This window comes from Cydia amplana, chromosome 3 (genome assembly GCF_948474715.1).
Source record: "Cydia amplana chromosome 3, ilCydAmpl1.1, whole genome shotgun sequence".
NCBI classification, from domain to species: Eukaryota; Metazoa; Arthropoda; class Insecta; order Lepidoptera; family Tortricidae; genus Cydia; species Cydia amplana.
The window spans coordinates 15033638-15054993 of NC_086071.1; the positions used below are offsets into that span (position 1 = coordinate 15033638).

Here is a 21356-nt window from a genome sequence, read left to right on the forward strand (position 1 = left end):
GCAGCAAACGAAACGCAAATGTCACTGTCACACTAACATGGAAGCATTGGAAGAGTGATATTGAGACAAATCAATTCGATGGCTATCCGCAAGCGATTGTCTCCTTGGCTAGGCCGCCTGGATGGTCTTATGGATCTTTTAATAGGAGTACTAGGGAAAGCGCCATTAACATTCCTCCTTGTTCTTTTTTAACTGACTTCAATTTCATAGAAGGAGGTTCTGTATTCGGTTTGGTGCTTTTAGGGTTCCGTACCTACTTCAAAAAGGCAAAAAAAACGGAACCCTTATAGGATCACTCGTGCGTCTGTCTGTCTGTCCCCCACCCCCCTTTATCTTCGAAACTACTGGGTCTAAAAAAATGAAAAAATACACAAACAGTTCTTTACTTTAGTATAGATGTCAGGAAAACCTATTAGAAATGTGCAGTCAAGCCTGAGTCGGACTTAATGTACGAAACCCTTGGAACGCGAGTCCGACTCGCACTTGGCCGGTTTTGTGCCTAGATTCCGAAAAGATTCCACTTTTCGAAGCAGCTATCTAATCACGAGCAATTCAATTTTGGAATCTTTCGTCAAACAACAGCTTTTTCCCCTATAATATTGTTGTTCAGCCATTTTTTCCGTAAATGAGAAGGCGCTGAACCATGAAAATAAATATGATCTAATGAAACCTGCCAAGCGCATTGTTCAGGTCCGTCACAATATTGCCATGATTGGTATCTTTTGTAGGATGCTATGGGCAATGAAAATAGTGTATTTTTGCGAAAAGGTATCCCTTTGTAAAATGTACGTGTGTAACATTTGTTGTTTACCTATTAAGATATTTTTTTTGCAAATACCTACCTGGGCGTTTTTTTTTGTTGTCCCCTACACTTTTTTTTCAAATTTGGGATTTTTTATGTTATTTCTACTCAGAATCACGAGCTCTTTCTATCCTAATAGGAGAAAAAAAGTGTCCCAAGGTTTTTATTTCCATTCCGTCACCATTTTTTAGACTTTGTATGGCGGTCGCGTAATGGAAAGATCGAAAAATGTATGGAAATTTTGGTACACTTTTTTTCCCCTATTAGGATAGAAAGAGCTCGTGATTCTGAGTAGAAATAACATAAATAATCCCAAATTTGAAAAAAAAAGTGTAGGGGACAAAAAAAAAACGCCCACCTACTCCGAACCGATCAATGAAAGTTCTTAGGAAGTCTTAGTTGGACTATTATTTATTTTCAAGCATAATAATTATGTTTTATCAATTAATTCTAGCCCTGTACGTACTTAAACGTAGGTGTTGGTATACAGAAGTGTAGCATTTCTCATATTCTTTCATATAAAATACCTAACAACAAGTATATTGTAAAAAAACAGTTTATATGTTTCATTTTTTTTTTTTTAAATAGCTCAGTCCCTGCACGTTATCTAAAGTTGGTGTCATACAATAAAATAATGCTATTACTAAGCCCTTTCAAATGAGATAATATGTCTCAACAGTATACATCCATGGGACAAATTGCCCATTCTCATTTATTTTATACTTTTTTGACTCTTAGGCCAAGCAATAAGAAGGTATAGAGGTAAATGCTTGGAACACAATTTTTGACTCCGTAACTTTGTTTGGACTCGTCAGGAGGTGGACATATCAAAAGTCCCTGGCCGTAGCCTTTGAGCCGGGGGGTAAGAAGGTCCCAATTTTCGGTTTTTCACTTATATCTTGGAAACAATGACGAAACGAAAAACCGAAAAATGGGACCTTCAAACCCCCATCTTCCCCGCCAGCTCAAGGGCTATGGCCGGGAACGGTATGTTCACCCCCTAACTTGTCCAAACATTTCCCTCTACACCTTTTTTTGAACATTCGTTGCCAACCTATTTTAAAAGCGTATTCATAGTGAATTTGCAAAACTATGTATTATTTTGATTTTGACTTAAGTTGATCAGACCAAGCTACTCTGTATGGCATTTGCAATGATAAAGTGTGGAAAGGCCATCCTAATTATCAACTTTCTATGAAAATGATGACGTTTATAATGATACTCTAAGCGCCACTTGCACCATCCCGGTTAAACCGCTAACCCAGTGTCAAATTGTACTGGTAACCATGGTAACTCCAGGTTTAACCGGTTAACCCCGGGTTAGTGAATGGTGCAAGTGGCCCTAAGACTTTGTTCCTTTAATCTATTCGCCGCCTCGTTAATGAAGTAATACATTTTCATCAAAGCCAAGTCATACATTGCAGAGTTCGCTTAGTAGGGATTATAAACATCTGGCGAGGTTGCGGAAGAGTACTTCGGCGTTCCTGGGACCTCGCCGTATAGCAGCGAGGCGGCAACAGAGGGGTTTTAGTGGCTAAACCTGGGGTCTCATTAGCCCACACCACAACAGGAGTCCCACATAACCATCCCGGCCCGTCCACGCGCCGGGTGGTATGCGTAATGCATTTCCTCTCGTAAAAAAAAGGATTATAAACATGAGCATACCTCGTCGATCCAGAGCAATGGGAACACGCCCGTCCGCACGTTTTCCAGCTGTGGGATATCCTTAATCTGTCTGAGCTCGATATTGAACTGCAAACGTCTGACGCCTTTCAACACGACCCCGGTTATCTGGAAGCAAAACGGAAATATTTGTTAATTGCACGTGTTTCCATGCATATCAAAACTATCGTCAGTCATAGATAAGGAAATGGTAGATTGTTAACCAAGGTGACCAGGGGTGAAAGGCACTCATAACTGCCGAGTTAGTTTGGCGCTCGAACGCAGTGCATGAGAGTTGCGCTTTTCCTTGTTTGTACCTAGTACCTACTGATGCCTACGGCGAGGTACTTCAGCAGCTCTTCGGAGCCGAGGTAGAAGAACGGCAACGTCGCTTGCTGGGTTAAATGTCTAGCAAAAGGGTTCTCACCGGGTCAAGGTACACGTAAGTGTTGTGTTTCTCTCTATCTGGACTGATGCCTCCGGCGAAATACTCCAGTAGTTCTTCGGAGGCGAGGTAGAAGTGTGGCAACGTCGCCAGCGCCGGCGCGCCCTGACAAGGCTCTAGGTTCAGCACGCCCATCAGCAGGCACCCGTCGTGGTTGGCGCTCCAGTTCCTATAATATGACACTTGAATACTGTGTTATACTAAACTTGGATGAACATCAAACATCATCAACATCAACATTTATTCAGTAAATATTAGGCCACAAGGGCAGTTTTACACGTCAACATGGAATTTACATACTTACAAGCAAAAAAAAATACATCAGCAATTATAAAGTACCTACATAGCCGCAAATATCAAATCAAACTAAAGTATGTTGTAGAAGTAGAACATGAATGATTACTAGTTTACGCCTTATTTTAAGAATGAAATCCCTAGGACTTCACTCTCTCTCTCTCTCTCTCTCTCTACTCTCTAGGTTATAGGCTTATGTAATGTACGCCCTGTAGGTACTCGTAACTTCGGGAAATCGATAGTTTTAGGGGTGAACATAAGGCTGCTGCTTGTTTGTAGTACCTAGACGATGGTGTAGGATGCAACTAAGTTGACGGCTCGTACCATATTAAAGTGAGATATGTAACGCTTAATATGTGCACAGAAAACCGATTGTGAATATGTGTCACCTTAATCTTTCTAAATGCTTCATCATGATGCACTTACGAAGAAAATAATGCATTATGAATTTTAATTGTCATGATACTCATGATAGTCATGATACATTATTGTACTTCATGAAAATATTATGTAATCAAATACGTATAGGTACAGTCAGCAGCAGAAGTTTCTAAGCGGGTGGGCGAGTTGTTCAAAATTACCTTGACACGCTCTTAATATCTTATCAATAAAGTCGCATCAAGATCATTTTGAACACCTCGTCCGCTTAGCAACTTCTGCTGCTGACTGTACATACTTTCGACAGAAGCACTTGTTATCCCGGTTCGCAGTTTTAGCTGCCAGTGCTTCTTCAGCTATTTCGTAGTAGATGGCCTTCATGTCGAAAATGGTGGCTGGGCCGACTAGATTGGCGTACAGAGATCTGAAAATAAAAAAAAACATACAACCGAATTGATAACCTCCTCCTTTTAGATTTGGAAGTCGGTTAATAAGAGATTCGTACCTAGTTAAAGGAAAATAAATTGTCAATCAAGGTTTCTGAACAAGCTTCTTCTCGTACGGTTTGTAATTATCACTACATAGTATAAAACAGTCGCTTACCGCTGTCTGTCTGTCTGTCTGTATGTATGCTTAGATCTTTAAAACTACGCAACGGATTTTAATGCGGATTTTTTAGAGTGATTCAAAAGGAAGGTTTTTGTATAATTTGTTAACCCGTGCGAAGCCGGGGCGGGTCGCTAGTAAGAATTATAAGGCGGTCCTCACACCGCACGCCGCTCCAGATTTTAGTGTGGCTCCTCAACATAATCGCGTACAAATACTTTGTGCACGTGGCGACATTATAATATATAGGTAGGTTATTTTATCAGCAGACCATGCCCCGTAGACAACATGCCAATCGCTAACGTTCCGTAGCGAACGAAACGCAACTGTCACTGTCACACTAATATGGAAGAGTGATAGAGAGACACAAATTCATTCGATGGCGAAGCGCAAGCGATTGTCATGTCGGTCTCGCATCAGTCTTTTCAGCCATTAAAAAAAACCGGCCAAGTGCGAGTCGGACTCGCGCACGGAGGGTTCCGCACCATCAACAAAAAATAGAGCATAACAAGCAAAAAAACGGTCACCCATCCAAGTACTGACCCCGCCCGACGTTGCTTAACTTCGGTCAAAAATCACGTTTGTTGTATGGGAGCCCCACTTAAATCTCTATTTTATTCTGTTTTTAGTATTTGTTGTTATAGCGGCAACAGAAATACATCATCTGTGAAAATTTCAACTGTCTAGCTATCACGGTTCGTGAGATACAGCCTGGTGACAGACGGACGGACGGACGGACAGCGGAGTCTTAGTAATAGGGTCCCGTTTTTACCCTTTGGGTACGGAACCCTAAAAAGGTGTCTCTCTGGTGTTCTTACACTATAACTCATCTGCAATAGACGATAAGGCCAATGAGATGCGATATTTTATCACCTCATCGGCTCGAACAAGAGTGCCTTAATGCTTAAAAACAGTCAGCAAAACTCGATTTTGCTCACTAAGCCCTTTTGAGCTTACTGTGTCTTAGTCCAGCCGATTTATGTAAGATTGTCCAATATTTAACACATTAATTGTCACCCAGCCAAACAAGACATCCGCGCCAGGCCACAAAAAAATCTTGGTGTAGTACCTAGCATGATCCCGACTATCGGCTCGTTCGGCCTGGGAACGAAATCATAAAATACCCGATAGTCGGGTTGTCGGCACTGAATGTGTGAATTTACCTGCATACTTCGGGTTCAAAGGTGTACAGCCGTGTAGGAGGCGAGTCCTCAACCGGTGGAAAGACGGAGGCGTCAGATCCGTTCAGCTGGTTACAGTACGGGTCCCGCCAGTTCTTCATCGCTGTCTTGCCTTTGTAAGAAACGATGTGCCCAAGCTCCTGGACGTCTTTCGTACCACGCACCATCTTGTATGGGCCGGTTTCTGTAAGATTCATCTGAAGATGAAAGTGAATATGTTAATTGATACTACTGATGTACTAAGTACAGTGAAAGCATATAACTGGAAACCGCCTTTGGGAACATTACCGTTCAAATTCTCGGGCCAAATTAGCACACATACACAATTACGCCTACATTTAAATAAGACGATACGTTTACAGAGCCTGTCTCTATTACACTAACGTACACAGCTAAGTGTAGATGAAATGCATATAATGTCAATAACTACCAATCAGCGACATTAATCCGCTAATAACCTTCTTGCTGTACGTACTGGCCGTTGAGAGTTGTCGGTTCATATTTGATTAGAATATGACTTGGACAGGAATAGGTTTATGCCATACATTGAAGAACCAGTCAAATAATTCACGTATAATAATTTAATGCAGATTAAAAGATAACTAGTTAAAATTTTGTTATGAAATTAAATGACAGACTAACTCAACATAATTAAATATTCATTGTTGTAGGTATAAAATGTACTCCGCTATAATAAGTATTTTGTATATTTTATTATCAATCTGTATGGCAGTGCGAAGTCACGTTCAGAGCCCGTACCATGAGTCACTGACAGTGTCAAAACTGACATTTACGCTATCGAGAACGTAATTTACTTTCTATACATCTCGTTTGCACTAATATGCGAGTACGAGCGAGATGTATAGAAAGTAAATTACTTTCTCGACGGCGTTTGTCAGTGCCAAACTGATGGTAGCCGTACTGGTATAGTCTGTCCGTTTTTCTAAGATCAAGTACGCCATAGTAAATGTATGGCGAACTTGATCTTAGAAATCGGACAGGCTATACAGCCTGCAAAATTTACATGGGTAGGTACACGAATCCCCTTAGGTCGCATGGTCCGATTGACTAGTCCGATCAATCGGAATACGAATATTTTTTTTTCCTGTTGGCTCGATTGATCGGACTATAAGAACTTTTCAAATCCTGTCAGTCCTACTATCGGAGTAATGGGATTTTAAAAGTTCGTCTAGTTCGATCGATCGAGCCACGAGAGCTTGAAAAATCCTCTTAATCCGATCACACAATTTTTATTTTTCCTGTTTGTCCGACCGGTAGGTTATGGTTTTTGTGTTTTTTTATTACAACAACCTCGTGGTTCGATCGATCGAACTAGACGAACTATTAAAATCCCATTACTCCGATAGTAGGACTGACAGGATTTATGAAGTTCTTATAGTCCGATCAATCGAGCCAACAGGAAAAAAAAATATTCGTATTCCGATTGATCGGACTAGTCAATCGGACCATGCGACCTAAGGGCACGAATCGGGTCAAAAACATTTGAACAGGCATTTGATTAAAATGATCAATATTTTGAGATAATGTGTGTATTTGTTAAATTAATTCAATGAAAGCGTGATAGAAAAAAATGTATCTACATATAGGAGACCGGGTATGATTATCTCACGGGTTATCTCATGAATAGAACATTATATATCTTGCCAGGCATCCACTCAATTTCATGTCTCTCTAATTGGACAGCTTTTTTCCATAGTTCTCTGCGAATAGGATCTTGTGGGAATCTGAATGGAAAGTAATGTAAAATGACAATACCAAATTTGATTATTAATTTGAAATAACTAGGTAGTTTTTTTTATAGCTCCATCTCATGAAATAAAAAGGAAAATACAAATATGTAAGAAGGAATTTATTACTACATTTATAATTACAGTGGAATCCGTTTATTTTGACTCCGCTTATACTGACCAACCGCCTACTATGACGCAATTACTGTGCGAAGTTTGGTTTTCATATGAAATTCTTTGTGACAAAGTCGGATAAGATAACTTCGACCTATAAATACTATTTTTATGGAATTATGTCCGGTTATACTGACAAATTCGCTGGTTTTCGTGGCCGGCCCCACATCTTTCCCTGCGAGGACGTCTGCGGCGTTTAAATTGTTTTAGTTTTTACTCTCGGTGAAAGTTGATAATTGGTATAAGGTTAATAAAACTCATCTCTCACAAAATAGTTTGAGATTAATTTGGAAAAAATAAAATAAAAAGTTTATCAACTATGCTTTATATGACATCCGCTTAGTATGACATGTTTGTTACTTCCCTTCAATGTCATTATAAGCGGATTCTACTGTATATAGAAAATACCTAAACCAATCATAAGTTAATAAAATAGTCTACTTCATTTGGCATAAAACCATCCCTATTATCCTCGCAATTTAAAAAGTCGTATGTTGTTATAAATGTCGTATGCAGTTGTTACGTTTTAGCTTAGCACGGTAGTATTGAAAAAATGTCGTCATGTTTATTCCAAATTTTACTGTGAAGTTATCTGTTTACTACAAGTGAAAAGTGATTCCACTGTCCTTGATATGAACTAAAACAACTTCTGCACCACTTCACGACACATGAAGACATTTCTAATTACAAAAAAACGTAGTTTTTATAAACCAATTTAGCCATCCGTCACTGACTGTCATCTCGGCCGCACTGAAGTTGCCAATCGAACAGTCTGTAAGCACCGCCTACAATCGAATACTTTACGTTGGGTCATAATTGAGCGGACAGAATACTTCCATGGTTTATATGTGTTCACTGACTAAGTAGTACTATTAGTTATTCTGTGGTACTAAGTAGCTGTCTGTCGCTAAAAGATAATAAATAAAATTAATATGTCGTATAACTCGTATAATATTTATTACACTAGTTTATTAAGGCCCAGAGTAAACTCAATAAGGCTTGTGTTGTGGGTACTTAGACAACGATATATAGTCAGTCAGGCCATTTTAGAAAAAAGCGGCAAATTTAAAAAATGTAGGCGCGAAAGGTAATCGTCCCATAGAAAATTTGCCGCGCCTTTTCTACTGACTTGTTTGACCGGCTATACCTAGGTATTATTGATTATTTAAAATCTATTACCAACATCTACAATATTCTTATATGTAATAACTACCTAAGGCGTTTTCTGGTAATTCGGAGTACTTCAGAATGTCAAGTAAATCCGAAAATCACCCTTACCACCATAATAATTGAGTCTATTTTCGCAACTACCAGACAAGTTCCATTATTCCGATTAGTTATAATTTGTGGGACAAAAGCTTCATCAAGATCACTTCATTAGACGTTCCTTTCCTTTGTGATGGGGGAACAAACATCCGAAACAAACAACCGTTCGCATTTATACTATCCTCTTGGGGTTCAATGTCCTAATATTAGCTTAGTACCTGTAATGTTGTATTGTCTATGGCCGTTGTGCTATCTATGCATGTACAAAAAATAAAAAATTGTCTTTGATCTGAACATGGCGATGGTCTTATTTCGCTCCTCGACTAAATCCTAAATTAATAAAATAAAGCCTGCTGCACTCACGCCGTCCCGAGCCTCCATCAATACATGGTGTCAGAATAAACTGGAAGAAGAAATTAAAAGAAGAAGATGACGGAAACGACAAAAAACGTAATTCTCGCCAACAACCTAAAACCGCTCGTACTGAATCTGCAAAATGGCGGAGGAAAAAGTGAATGTGCAAATTCGGAAGTATGGAGGAAATGGAAGCAAAGGTTCGAAATATTTAGTGACGCAAACGATTTAGACAAACTCCCAGAAAGAAAAAAGATCGCGATCCTATTGAATGCCATAGGCGATGAAGGCCTTGAAATATTCAATTCGTTCAATGTTAACCTCGCCGACGAAACTATAGAAAATTTATTAAAGAAATTCGACAGCAAGTTCAATGCGTGCAAAAACACCACTGTAGAGAGATACAATTTTTTCACTCGTTATCAAAATGAAGAAACACTCGATCAGTACGTAACATCGCTCAACAATTTAGCTGCCACGTGTGACTTCGGAACTCTGAAAGACTCACTCGTAAAGGACATGTTCATCATAGGGTTGAAAAACGAAATAATTAAAGAAAAATTGCTACAGAATCAAGAGCTGCAAGACGTCAGCGAAGCTGTTAACATAGCGAAAACCATAGAACTGTCGAATAAAAGATCCAAGAAACTGTCCGAACGTCAAGAATCAAGCAACCAAGTAGAAGCTATTACGAAACACACTTCAAGACCAAAATTTAGGAACTCGTCGTCAAGAACACCGTCAAAATCGAGGTACAATCGCCATTCAAGCCAGGGACGCAGCACTACGTCGTATTCAAGGGAAGCCAGTCAGTCAAGAAACAGCGGGACATGCCAGCGATGCGGGCAAGTTCACCGTCACAAGTGTCCAGCGCAAGGCAAGACCTGTGCTCACTGCAAGAAGCCTAATCACTTCGCACAGTACTGTTTCTTAAAAAATAAAAAAGTAAGTGCTGTCTCTAGTCATGTAAGTTCAGACACAGACCAAAGTCAAAGTAATTCCTCTAGTCATGCATATAATTTTGTAATCGAATCAATTTATAATAATTCAAATTCAAATCGAAGCAAATGGAAAGTCAAATTCAAATGTAACAATTATGATTTAATATGTAAATTGGACACAGGCGCTGATCCAACTGTCATGTCAATAAACACCTTAAAAAAGCTGGAAAAGGAAAGTAACTGTAAAATACCTATTCAGAGATCAAATGATAAAATATTCTCTTTTTCAGGACAACATATAAATAATCTAGGTACCGTGATGCTGTCTGGGACTTTTGAGAATGGAAGACAGGCTGACATCGAATTTATAGTTCTAGATTGTGAATGCTCGACTATACTGAGTGCTGATAAATCTGAAGAATTAGGTTTTGTCAAAAGGCTCTACGAGGTGACAAGTGACAGGTCAGTAAAATCACTTTTAGAGACTTATTCCGACACTTTTGAGGGCTTAGGCTGTCTGCCTCACAAGGCTCATTTACATGTTGACACAAGTGTTCCACCTAAGATTTGTCCGGTCCGTAGAATTCCATATGCTTTACACCCAAAACTTAAGACTGAGTTAGATAGAATGGAAGAATTACAGGTCATAGAAAAAGTTACCACCCCTACAGACTGGGTGAATGCTATTGTTCCTATAGAAAAGTCAAATGGTCAATTACGCATATGTCTAGATCCTAGACCACTAAATAAGGCTATTCAAAGACCTCATTTTCCTTACCCTACATTAGATGATTTGCGTTCTAAGGTAGCAGGTGCATCAGTATTTTCAAAATTAGATGCAAACTCAGGCTATTGGATGATCCAATTAGATGAAGAGAGCAGTCGATTGTGTACTTTCAACACACAGTTTGGTAGATACAAATTTCTTAGACTTCCATATGGTATAAACTCTAGTGGTGAAATATTTCATAAAGTAATGTCAGACTTATTCGGAGACTTACCTGGAGTACTTATTTTTGTCGATGATATTTTAGTATTTGGCTCAAATCAAAAAGAACACAATGAAAGGTTAGAAAATGTTCTTAAGAAAGCTCGTGAAGTCAATTTAAAGTTTAACAAGTCAAAATGTATGTTTGACAAGTCTGAAGTCACATATGTAGGTCATGTCTTCAATAGGAATGGTATTTCAGCAGATAAATCTAAAATAGAAGCAATAGTTGAGATGCCAAGACCAGAGAACATTAAAGACTTACAACGCTTTTTAGGAATGGTCAATTATTTAGGCTCATACATACCGAACTTAGCTAATGAAACTAATTTGCTTAGAAGTTTACTTAAAAAACAAAACATTTGGCAATGGACGGATAACCATGAAAAAGAATTCATTAAATTAAAAAGTCTTATTAGTCAATCTCCAGTGCTAGTGCACTATGGTGTAAACAAGCCAATTAGAATGTCTGTAGACTCATCTAAGGATGCAGTAGGTGCAGTTATTTTTCATGGAAAAAATCCAATTGCTTATTCATCAAAGTCTCTCACAAGCACACAGCAAAACTATGCTCAAATTGAACGTGAATTGTATGCTATTCTTTTCGGATGTAAAAAGTTTCATCAGTATATATATGGTAAAACCATACAGGTAGAGACAGATCATCAACCATTAGTCACTCTATTTAAGAAACCTCTGTCAGATGTACCGGCTCGTCTACAGAGAATGATGATTACACTACAAGCTTATGACTTAAGAGTTTCATACACAAAAGGTACAGAAATGTATGTCTCTGACACTTTGTCAAGAGCACCAATTTCATCAAACAAAAAAATAGATAAATTTGATGCTAAGGAATTAGAAAGTAACATTGTCTGTCAGGTAAAGTTACTAACATCTAATTTGGCTATTTCTCCAAGTAAATTACAAAAGATTAAAGATCATACAAAGTCAGATGTAACCTTGTTAAAATTGCAGGAATATTATGTAAATGGATGGCCAAATAGTAAAACTCAATGTGACCCAATAACATTACCTTACTGGAATATTCGTGATGAAATTCATGCTATTGATGATATTCTATTCAAAAATCAGTCTGTAATCATTCCAAAATCAATGCGTTCAGAAATATTAAATATTTTACATGAAGGTCATATGGGGGTTGAAAAAACAAAAAACTTAGCTAGAGGTTTAGTTTTTTGGCCTAACATATATCATGACATAGAAATGAAAGTTAGGCAGTGTGAAACTTGTATGATATTTAGTCAAAATAAAACAAAAGAAACTTTATTGTCACATGACCAGCCTTGCCTACCATGGCAAAAGTTGGCAACAGATTTATTTGACTACAATAGTAAAAAATATCTATTGGTAGTAGACTACTATTCAAATTACATAGAAATTGCACAGTTAAACACAGATCATAGAAGTCAAACTGTCATTCAACATTTAAAGTCAATGTTTTCCCGGCATGGAATCCCATTGCAACTAGTCAGCGATGGAGGTCCGCCGTATAATAGTCAGGAATTCCAGAAATTTCTTAGTGATTGGGATATAGAACACATAATGTCTAGTCCTCACTTCCCAAGGTCGAATGGTTTAGCCGAAGTATCTGTAAAAATAGTAAAAAACATATTAAGGAAATGTCAAGACTCAGGTACTGATTTTCACCTAGGTTTGTTACAGTATAGGACAACACCTAGAGGTAATTTAAAGTCGCCGTCAGAATTACTCATGTCTAGAAAGCTAAGAACTAGGTTACCTACACATGTAGACAGTCTAAAGCCTAAAGTCATTACATTCGCAGACCATTCTAAAAATAAGTCAGAAATAATTTCAAAAAGAGAGGCGTATTACAATAGAAATGCTATTCCTTCACAGGAATTTCAGGAGAATGATTCAGTCTTTTTCAAGAAAAATCCTAATGATTTGTCATGGACAAAAGGGATAATTGTGTCAAAAACTAATTTTCCTAGATCTTATTTAGTCAAAAGTTCAGAAGGAACGGTATATAGGAGAAATACTCAACATATTAAGTTGTTTAAGTCATGTCTGTCAAAGTCAGTGTCTAGATCTAGTGATAATGTTGTGTCTAAGTCTAACAATGTCAGTCAGTCAAACAGTCATAGTCTGAATCTGTCAACGCCTCAGTCAAGCCAGTCGAGTCAAACAATTACAAGTAAAAATGATCAGTCACAGTCAGTCTTTCATAATCAGGGTTCTGGTCAGAATAATATGTGTCAAGATTGTGAAAGAAGAGATAGCTGTATATACTATTACATACCTGATTATCTAGTGCAAAGTCAAGAGTCATGTCAGTCTGGTCCAATAAATAATTTAAATGTAAGTCAAGGTTCAAATTCAAGTGATAACAATGAAAGCTTTATATCCAGTAATTCTCAGGAAATTATGTCAAGTCCAAATTCTAGTATAAGTATTGACCCTATATGTACAATGTCTAGATTTAATAATAGTAATGATAATGTAAACAATGTAGACTTACCATGCATGCAAACATACAATGTTCAGGAGGAGGAACCTCGCTATAGCTCGAGAGGCAGATTGTTAAAGAAAACAAACAAATTAGATTTATAAGTTTATTGAATAATTTGACAACATAATGTATTAATAATTATTCTTATTCTTGACGAGGTTTCACCGAAGTTAATGCCATAATTATGTATTTCAATTTCATAGTCATATAATAAAATTGATGTAATTTAGTTAGTACATTCAAGTGACAGATGTCATCCATGTGACAGGTGTCAGGTGTCACTCAAGTGACAGGAGTCAAATGTATTTTTGCGTTTACTAAAAAAGGGGCATGTAATGTTGTATTGTCTATGGCCGTTGTGCTATCTATGCATGTACAAAAAATAAAAAATTGTCTTTGATCTGAACATGGCGATGGTCTTATTTCGCTCCTCGACTAAATCCTAAATTAATAAAATAAAGCCTGCTGCACTCACGCCGTCCCGAGCCTCCATCAATACAGTACCTACAGTCGCCATCAGATATATCGGAGCGGCCAAGGTGCTCAAAACTATCTGAACACGCACTCTAACGCCTTGACAATAGAGGCGTGTTAGATATTTTGTGAACACCTTACCCTCTGAAAACTGACTTTACAAGTTTTTGTACTTACATGACTAAACATGGAGAAGTAAAATCCGTTTCCGTCTTCAGAGGGACGCATTGTGGCAGGTTTATCGGATTTCATTTTTCCACATACTAGACCTGAAAGAAGGGTGAAAAAGAAAGATGTCATATTGTATTGTAAGAAGAGGCGACATGCACAGCCTCACGTCTTCATTAATTAGAAATGACTGTCAGCGCCATTTTAAATTAACAACTGTTTCCTTAAGGTGACAGTCCATTTCCAACCGCAGCTGCACTACTGTTCATTTTACTATGGAAATTGACAGTAACACCGACGCGTTCAGTACCAGTAGTGCAGCTGCGGTCACGCGCAGCAGGTATTTCTTATTCTTGTCTCAAACATGCTCTATATATCACGCTTCGGGCGCAACATTAATGGCAGTTTATTCAGGCAATGGGGTTGGTCGGTTGAAGTATTTAGCAGACGGCGCCATCATAGCTTGCCCTGTCAATCCCTAGAATTGTGTCAATTTTTTGTTTTTTTTAATGCCAGCCAATTAAGTCAAATCCGATAGAAAAAGGGGCAAGCTATGATGGCGCCATCTATGGAAACCTTTGACAGTTGCCAACCCTATTAATGGTAGAGTTCGGGCTTTACTTGTTCATATTGTAACAGATGCCACGTATCATTTGACATTTACCAGTCCCTTGTCGAAGATGCTGAAGATGACGACATCATGTAAATATTATCATCGTCCTCAACCCTTAGAAGGCAAGTTAAAAAAGAGACAAGCGGACATTATTTAACATTTAAAGTACCTGTCCATCACTTGTCTCATTCAATGGCATAGGTATTAATATTTACATTTTTTTTTGCATATTATATTGTTTTCCGAATGCCTATAAGTGCTATTACCGCTATATTATGTCTATTTTTTTATATATATTATGGCAAGAAACTTAATATTAGTGAATAAAAGGGTCATTCCATGTATGTAACATTATTATAGTTAGTTTTTTTAGCATTAGAAATAAGGTCTAAGGGAATCTTGATGTGTCTTTTAATTGAAAAACACATTTTAAAAATAAGTTACGGCAAATATGTAACAATTATGAATCTAATACGATCATTTATATTCTTCTGCTTTCAAAAGTAATAGTTTTTGATTTTTAAAAAGCGTTTTTCAATTAAAAGACATGTCAAGATCGCTTACCTTCTTGCAAGTTCTTTCTAATGCTAAAAAAAACGAACTATAGGTATAAATGGTATAATATAGAAATATAACAGGGTCGGTCAATACAGGCCCGTAATAACATCTAGGTACTAAAGCTCCGATAATTGTTTCTACTAAAGAAAAGTGGGGTACTTTTCACTCACCTAAAGCTGAGTTTTCTCCCAAACAGTTAAGGTGGATCCCATCGAAGAAGAGGTCTTTGACCTTCACCCGCAGGAACGGGTCTGTCAGGTTTGTGAACATCTCCCCTAGCGCCCCGTTGATCATTCCCACCAGACCTGGCATCAGCTCCTGGACTTGAAGCAGAGCCGCCTGGAATATACCATGGTTTAGGTAACAGCCGAGGGTCACAAAACGGAATAGTTTTCCACGTAGGTATGCCTAACACCAACGGACACTCCAAAGAACATATGCAATGCGTAGTTAAAAATAAACACAAAAGGATTTTTAAAAATAAAACTTTTATGAGTTTAAAAGGATTAAAAATAGCTGAGTTGGGAAATTTCATTATTCAAAAGTACACAACTCTCCCATGGCTGGTTTGTATACCCTGGCATAGCCACTGTGTCACTAAGAACAAGGCGCAAATTTAAAAAAAATAGGCGCTAAGGATTGATCTCCCATAGAATATTTGAATACCTCCTTTTTCTACTGACAAGTTGGGTGTGTTTAAGTATAGATATTTGTTAAACAATATAAATATAATAGACGTGTCTATCGCGAATTTTTCTAATTACTTTTATTTACCGACGTTTCGACACAGGTTTCACTGGTCGTGGGTAGTTAATAAAGGTAATTGAATAAATTTCGTGATAGACCCGACTATAAAATAAATGTGAGTTAATATCTGTTCAAAACGCGAAACTTTTAAATATTATAATATAAATATAATAGTTTTTAGAATACAAACTTAGCCGCCGGAAAAGTAAGCTGGTGCCCTCACCATGTAAGTGAAGTTGATGACAGTCACTTCATCGTCCTCCGTCAAGGAGCCCGTCTCCTGCTGGTCGAAGACGAAAGTCTTCTTCAGCATGTATTCCACCGTGTCGTTTTCGCCGTAGCCGAGAATTGTCCTCTCTCTGTATTGTCTGGAAAAAGCATTCTCTTGAGATTCGGTGGCGTGTCCCATCCCTAGTGGCGTCGCTTTAACTGTAATATTTGGTAATTAGGAGCTACCGATGAATAACTAGAGATATTCCCACCTGCCCCTGCCTCAACGTGTCTACTGCCATTGCAGTTGATGATGATTAAACCTGAAGATTGATACAGATTACAGATTGAAGACAGTATTGATAGTGACATATTATTACTTACTACTACGTATTAATTAAGTAGGTATTTATCTTTGAAAAAAAAAATGGTATGTCGACATTAATAGTACATTATTGTCGAGGTTCGGAAGTAGCTACTTGCAGGCTGAGGATTCGTTTTAAACGGACGACCTTGGGAGTCCGTTTAATTGAATCCGAAGCCAGCAAGTAGCCTTCCAGCCGAGTCATATATAGTGCTTTTCTCAAAAATGGTGCAAGAAATAGAAATATTTTACAGAAGCAACGTTTTAATTTTCAAAAAGTAAAACCATTAAAAAGATTTGCTTGCCGCCTTTAAAAAAAATAAAGAAGTGTATTTTTCTGCTGAAAATACGCCAACGTATTTGAGACACCTAAATAGTCGCGGTACCAACATTATAATAATAAGTGCTGATCATCTGTTTGGCTGTTTAATGGACCTAAGCCTTCATTTGATATGGCCATTTAAAGTTTTAAAAAGTTTGGAACTCGTTAAATAATGGAATTTGTATGCAACATTGCAGTCCCGAAATCGAGACTGCAATGTTTTTAACTTTTTAATTTTTTGAATGACCATAAACTATGCACTTCGCGACCTATTTTTTAACCGGCAACGTCGACTTTGCCGTCCATTTTTGAGAAAAAGAAGATTGTCGTATTGCTTTACTATTATTGTAGTGTTTCAATAGATCAGGTGTTCAAAATGATCTACGATGATGGTCTTTAAACAGCAATGTTGTGTTCTGTACAGGTCAGCAACAGTTGCTGACTGTATGATCGAAAGTTATACCTAGTACCTAAAAGTCATAATCATAAATTCAGTCAGTAAGTTCACTTCCATGTGAATAAATAAAATATCCATCGGCCTTGGCATTTTTCATAGTGTAGTTTTAGTCAATTATGGTTTGATATTACACGAAACGTTATTTTCATTTGATTAAAATGATAAATCACTAAATACCCCACTGGGTACCAGCGATTAAGTTCCGATGGTTATGTACAAGGTTATGTGCTAATGATAGATACAATTATATTTCGGTCGTTGAATTCTGGTAAAGGATTTTTTTATAAAATGTCGTAAGTTAAGTTAAATCGCCAAAATCTTAATACTTACACCTTTATTTAATAGCTCAGAACTTTTGGTAAAGTTTCCACGGTAGATAGGTATTCAAAATATACCTTGCCACCTAGTTGAGTGGAAACCTTTTTAGTGACGTTATTAAGTGATCGTATGGTATTATTAGTTAGGTTGTTGTTGTTTAGGCGTCCTGCATAAATTATGTGCTTATTCTATTATTATTCTATTTTATAGTTCCTAGTTACAGACTAGTATCTAAATATTCAAGATGTATAACCTCCATACGACACCGCGTTCCTAGTGCGCCTTTTTTACTACATATTTTCCAATGTTAGCCTTACACTTGCGACGTATAGGTAAACCTGTCACCTACAGACCTGCTGGTACTAGCACGCTCGCGCGCGACTCCATGCATCTAGCGAGACGGGCTCATTTAAACGGTGCGAGAACTCGCATGCGACTTTCATTATATTGCGTCATTTGATCGGTCGGCTGAATTGATGTAACCTCAATGGTCCGCAATGTAACTAAAATCGTATACGAGTTCGCGCGCCGTCTAAATGAGCCTTTCAAGTATGGACTCGCGCGCGAGAATGCAACTCATGCTAGACTGCCTGCTCTTATGACTTCAAAAAGTAAAATTCGTCTTTCCCGGCCGCAGTCAGCGCAGTAATAAAAGCATAATATTAGGTACTTATTTAATGGCGCCATCTAGTTTTAAGATTTACAACATTGACGATTCTCGCGGCGTTGTACGGGGGCTGTCAGTCTATTAACTAGACTCTGGTTCTATCTAGCAATTCTTACATATATACATTTCGGGGATCTCGGAAACGTCTCCAACTATTACGATGAATGGTATATGGGGGTTTTCGGGGGCGAAAAATCGTTCTAGCTATTCTTAGTCTTATTTCTGGGAAAACGCGCATTATTTATTTTTTATATGTTTTCCGAGCAAAGCTCCGTAACCCGATATTTTACTTAGGTAAAGTTACACCAAGCTAAGTTGGTAACGATTTTGATAGCCCAGCCTGTGCAAGTGTTATTATAAACATCAAACTTCTATTAAATTATGACGTATTAAATACTTTGAGACATTGTTGACTTAGTAGTAGGTACACGAATAGCCAAATAGCAGTGTGTGTGTAGGGGGCAGCACCTGCTTAGAAGCGTTAGTTGTTTTCGCTTTCGATTCTGGCGGCCTAGCCAAGGTGACAATCGCTATCGCTTCGCCATCGAATCGCTTTGTGTCTCTCTATCACTCTTCCATTGTGACAGTGACAGTTGCGCCTTTCGATCGCTACGGAGCGTAAGCGATTGGCACGTTGGCTACGCGGCCAGAGGGCCTACCGCGAACCACGTTCGACGTGTTGCCTCCCTGTCACACTTACGTACCAATTTACAAGTGCGACAAAGAGGCAACACGTCGAACGTGGTTCGCGGTAGGCCCTCAGGTCACGAGATGGCAGACCCTCCAACAAGCACGATGGGCCCGATTCGGATTTTGAACAAGACATCTATTAGACATCACCAAGATATGACAACGATATTTTTAAGATCTAGCCTGTCAAATTTGTCCGCAATCCTGGCGATACTCTTGAACGATTTCCACAATGTCTAAAACGTCTCGTCATTTATTCTTAGATCTCAAAACAATTTTGAAGCGATCTTAGCAAATAAATTTCTATATTTCTAGCAAATAAATTTCTATATTTCTTAATACGATAATTTAACGTAAAAGTGACATTGGTTCCCTGAATTGAGCTGCAAAAGATATCTAGTTGAAATCTAAACTACCAGGTATCTAGTACATATATCGTATCGTTCTCTTCTCTAGATAAGAACGGATCTAGTTTTCCGTATACCGCGGTGTCTCTATAGTCTTACTTATAGACGTAGGGCCCAATCTCTTCAAGCTCGGGCTTGGCGCCGGCGCTGATGTCCTCGGCGTTGGTGACGTTGAACACGTAGACCTTGAAGGTGAGTGGCATCGGCAGCTTCCTCCATTTTTCAAACATCTGCGAGGACGGGTCGATCTGGACATTCTGAAACAATATGCGGTTTTAAGATGCCGTAGGTTCAGAGAGCGAATTTTTTGAAAAATCGTACCGTTTTTTTAGATTATTTTAGGATTCGATTTGTTGTAGAGTTGCATTTAGGTACCTACTTATTTTACTAAGCGCTGGTGGCCTAGCGGTAAGACCGTGCGACTTGCAATCCGGAGGTCGCGGGTTCGAACCCCGGCTCGTACCAATGAGTTTTTCGGAACTTATGTACGAAATATCATTTGATATTTACCAGTCGCTTTTCGGTGAAGGAAAACATCGTGAGGGAACCGAACTAATCCCAATACGGGCCTAATAGTTTACCCTCTGGGTTGGAAGGTCAGATGGCAGTCGCTTTCGTAAAAACTAGTGCCTACGCCAATTACTGGGATTAGTTGCCAAGCGTACCCCAGGCTCCCATGAGCCGTGGCAAAAATGCCGGGACAACGCGAGGAAGATGATGAGAAGTTAACAGTTTAAAACTTAGTTTTAGACTTTGGAGCAATGTACTCGTATAAAAAATAAAACCCAGTCGGGTAGTAAAAGGCACTTTTTTACGTTTTGCTTCTTCGTAGTCGTGTCGAATATAAAACGCTCTAACACGAGAAATTTTCCGTTAAAAACAACCGACGTATACAAGCGGACTTACTGTAATATCCGCGTTAATCTGGCCAGCTAACTTGGTTCCGAAGTAGCGACCGGGATAAATGCTAAACTGAGAGTCCCTGCTAATCCCTTCTCATCTTACCGCTTTCCCATTGCAAATTATAGGAAATTAGGATACGCTCGGCAAACTAATCAAGTCCAAGTACCTATTTATTAGCGCAGGCACTATATAGCTTTTATGAAGGCAGATGGTATATAAACTAAATGGGAAACTTGGCCTTATGATTAGGACGGTTTACGATCGGTCGATTGGCGTTTTCTAATTGCCATCTTGGCTAGGCTCCGGAAAACTGTAGGCTATAATTATTCACTTTGGCTCGCTAACATTTTGCATGTCAAGGCACGCAAGCATGACTTGTTTGTGACGTTATACTTAGTATTTACCTACATAATGACTTGGCTCATGACCTTCTGGTTGTCATAAACGTTTATTTTTTCTAAAGGTCACAGGTTAATGATGACATGAGTATGATAACTACTATTTTTGGAAATACCCAAAAGAATGTATAAATTATACATTTTTTTCATATGGCTCGTTGTATCAGACACGAAAAGGAGACAAGGAAATCTTGCTTATCGCTTCTCGCTTATCGCCGACGACACTCTAAAACCATGGTTTTATCTACCTAAGGCCCAGCCATACAAACGAAACATCCAAAATTTGCCACTGAAATTTGAACCTAAATTGTAGGAAATAGAGTTGATTTTGTGTTGTTTGAAAATTGAACGCAACAAAGCAAAAGCGACTCTGTTCCAATTGAACATGGTTTAAATTACATCGAACTGAATAGGTACTATATGTAGGACCTTGGGCCTTAGGAGGGTAGGGGATGGTTATTCATCGGATCGGATTCATATCCATCCGATTAAATTAATCCTTCGCAACTACAATATTTCGCAACTTCGGAAACTACTGTTATACGAGGAAACTCTTAAGACAGTAAATTTGCCTAAGGAATTGGGTTAGTTGGGTTGTTTGGAATAGGGAGTATTACTGCAATTAGGGTTTGCAATCCGGATCCGAAATGTATGAAATTATCCGGATCTGGATCCGGATCCGCGGATCTTCCCATACATTTCGGATCCGTCGTGCAAACCCTAACTG

At 38.4% G+C, this 21356-nt stretch overlaps 2 protein-coding genes and 1 long non-coding RNA gene across 3 annotated transcripts in view; 1 reads left to right on the forward strand and 2 right to left on the reverse strand.

Annotated features, from left to right (window-relative positions):
• Positions 1 to 21356, reverse strand: part of LOC134662772 (sensory neuron membrane protein 2-like) — a 30490-nt gene that overhangs the window by 350 nt on the left and 8784 nt on the right. Inside the window, exons 2-9 of the mRNA XM_063519065.1 lie at positions 19428 to 19585; positions 16117 to 16261; positions 15317 to 15485; positions 13985 to 14076; positions 5351 to 5565; positions 3880 to 4005; positions 2892 to 3078; positions 2468 to 2593 (exon numbers count right to left, since the gene is read on the reverse strand). Coding sequence (XP_063375135.1) covers positions 2468 to 2593; positions 2892 to 3078; positions 3880 to 4005; positions 5351 to 5565; positions 13985 to 14076; positions 15317 to 15485; positions 16117 to 16261; positions 19428 to 19585 — 1218 coding nt within the window. The remainder of the gene's footprint in view (positions 1 to 2467; positions 2594 to 2891; positions 3079 to 3879; positions 4006 to 5350; positions 5566 to 13984; positions 14077 to 15316; positions 15486 to 16116; positions 16262 to 19427; positions 19586 to 21356) is intronic.
• LOC134662804 (uncharacterized) lies at positions 8845 to 12007 on the forward strand. The gene is made up of 2 exons (XM_063519109.1): positions 8845 to 9855; positions 10142 to 12007. The coding sequence occupies exons 1-2, from the start codon at positions 8986 to 8988 to the stop codon at positions 10151 to 10153; spliced, it is 882 nt and encodes a 293-aa protein (XP_063375179.1). The 5' UTR covers positions 8845 to 8985; the 3' UTR covers positions 10154 to 12007.
• On the reverse strand, positions 12126 to 13441 carry LOC134662861 (uncharacterized). Its single transcript, XR_010098093.1, has 2 exons — positions 13343 to 13441; positions 12126 to 12451 (listed from the first exon to the last, which is right to left on the reverse strand). It is a non-coding gene; the product is annotated as an uncharacterized LOC134662861 (long non-coding RNA).

Excerpts from the sequence above, each read along its gene's own strand:
- LOC134662804 (XM_063519109.1), top strand. The coding sequence starts at position 8,986 with ATGACGGAAACGACAAAAAACGTAATTCTCGCCAACAACCTAAAACCG.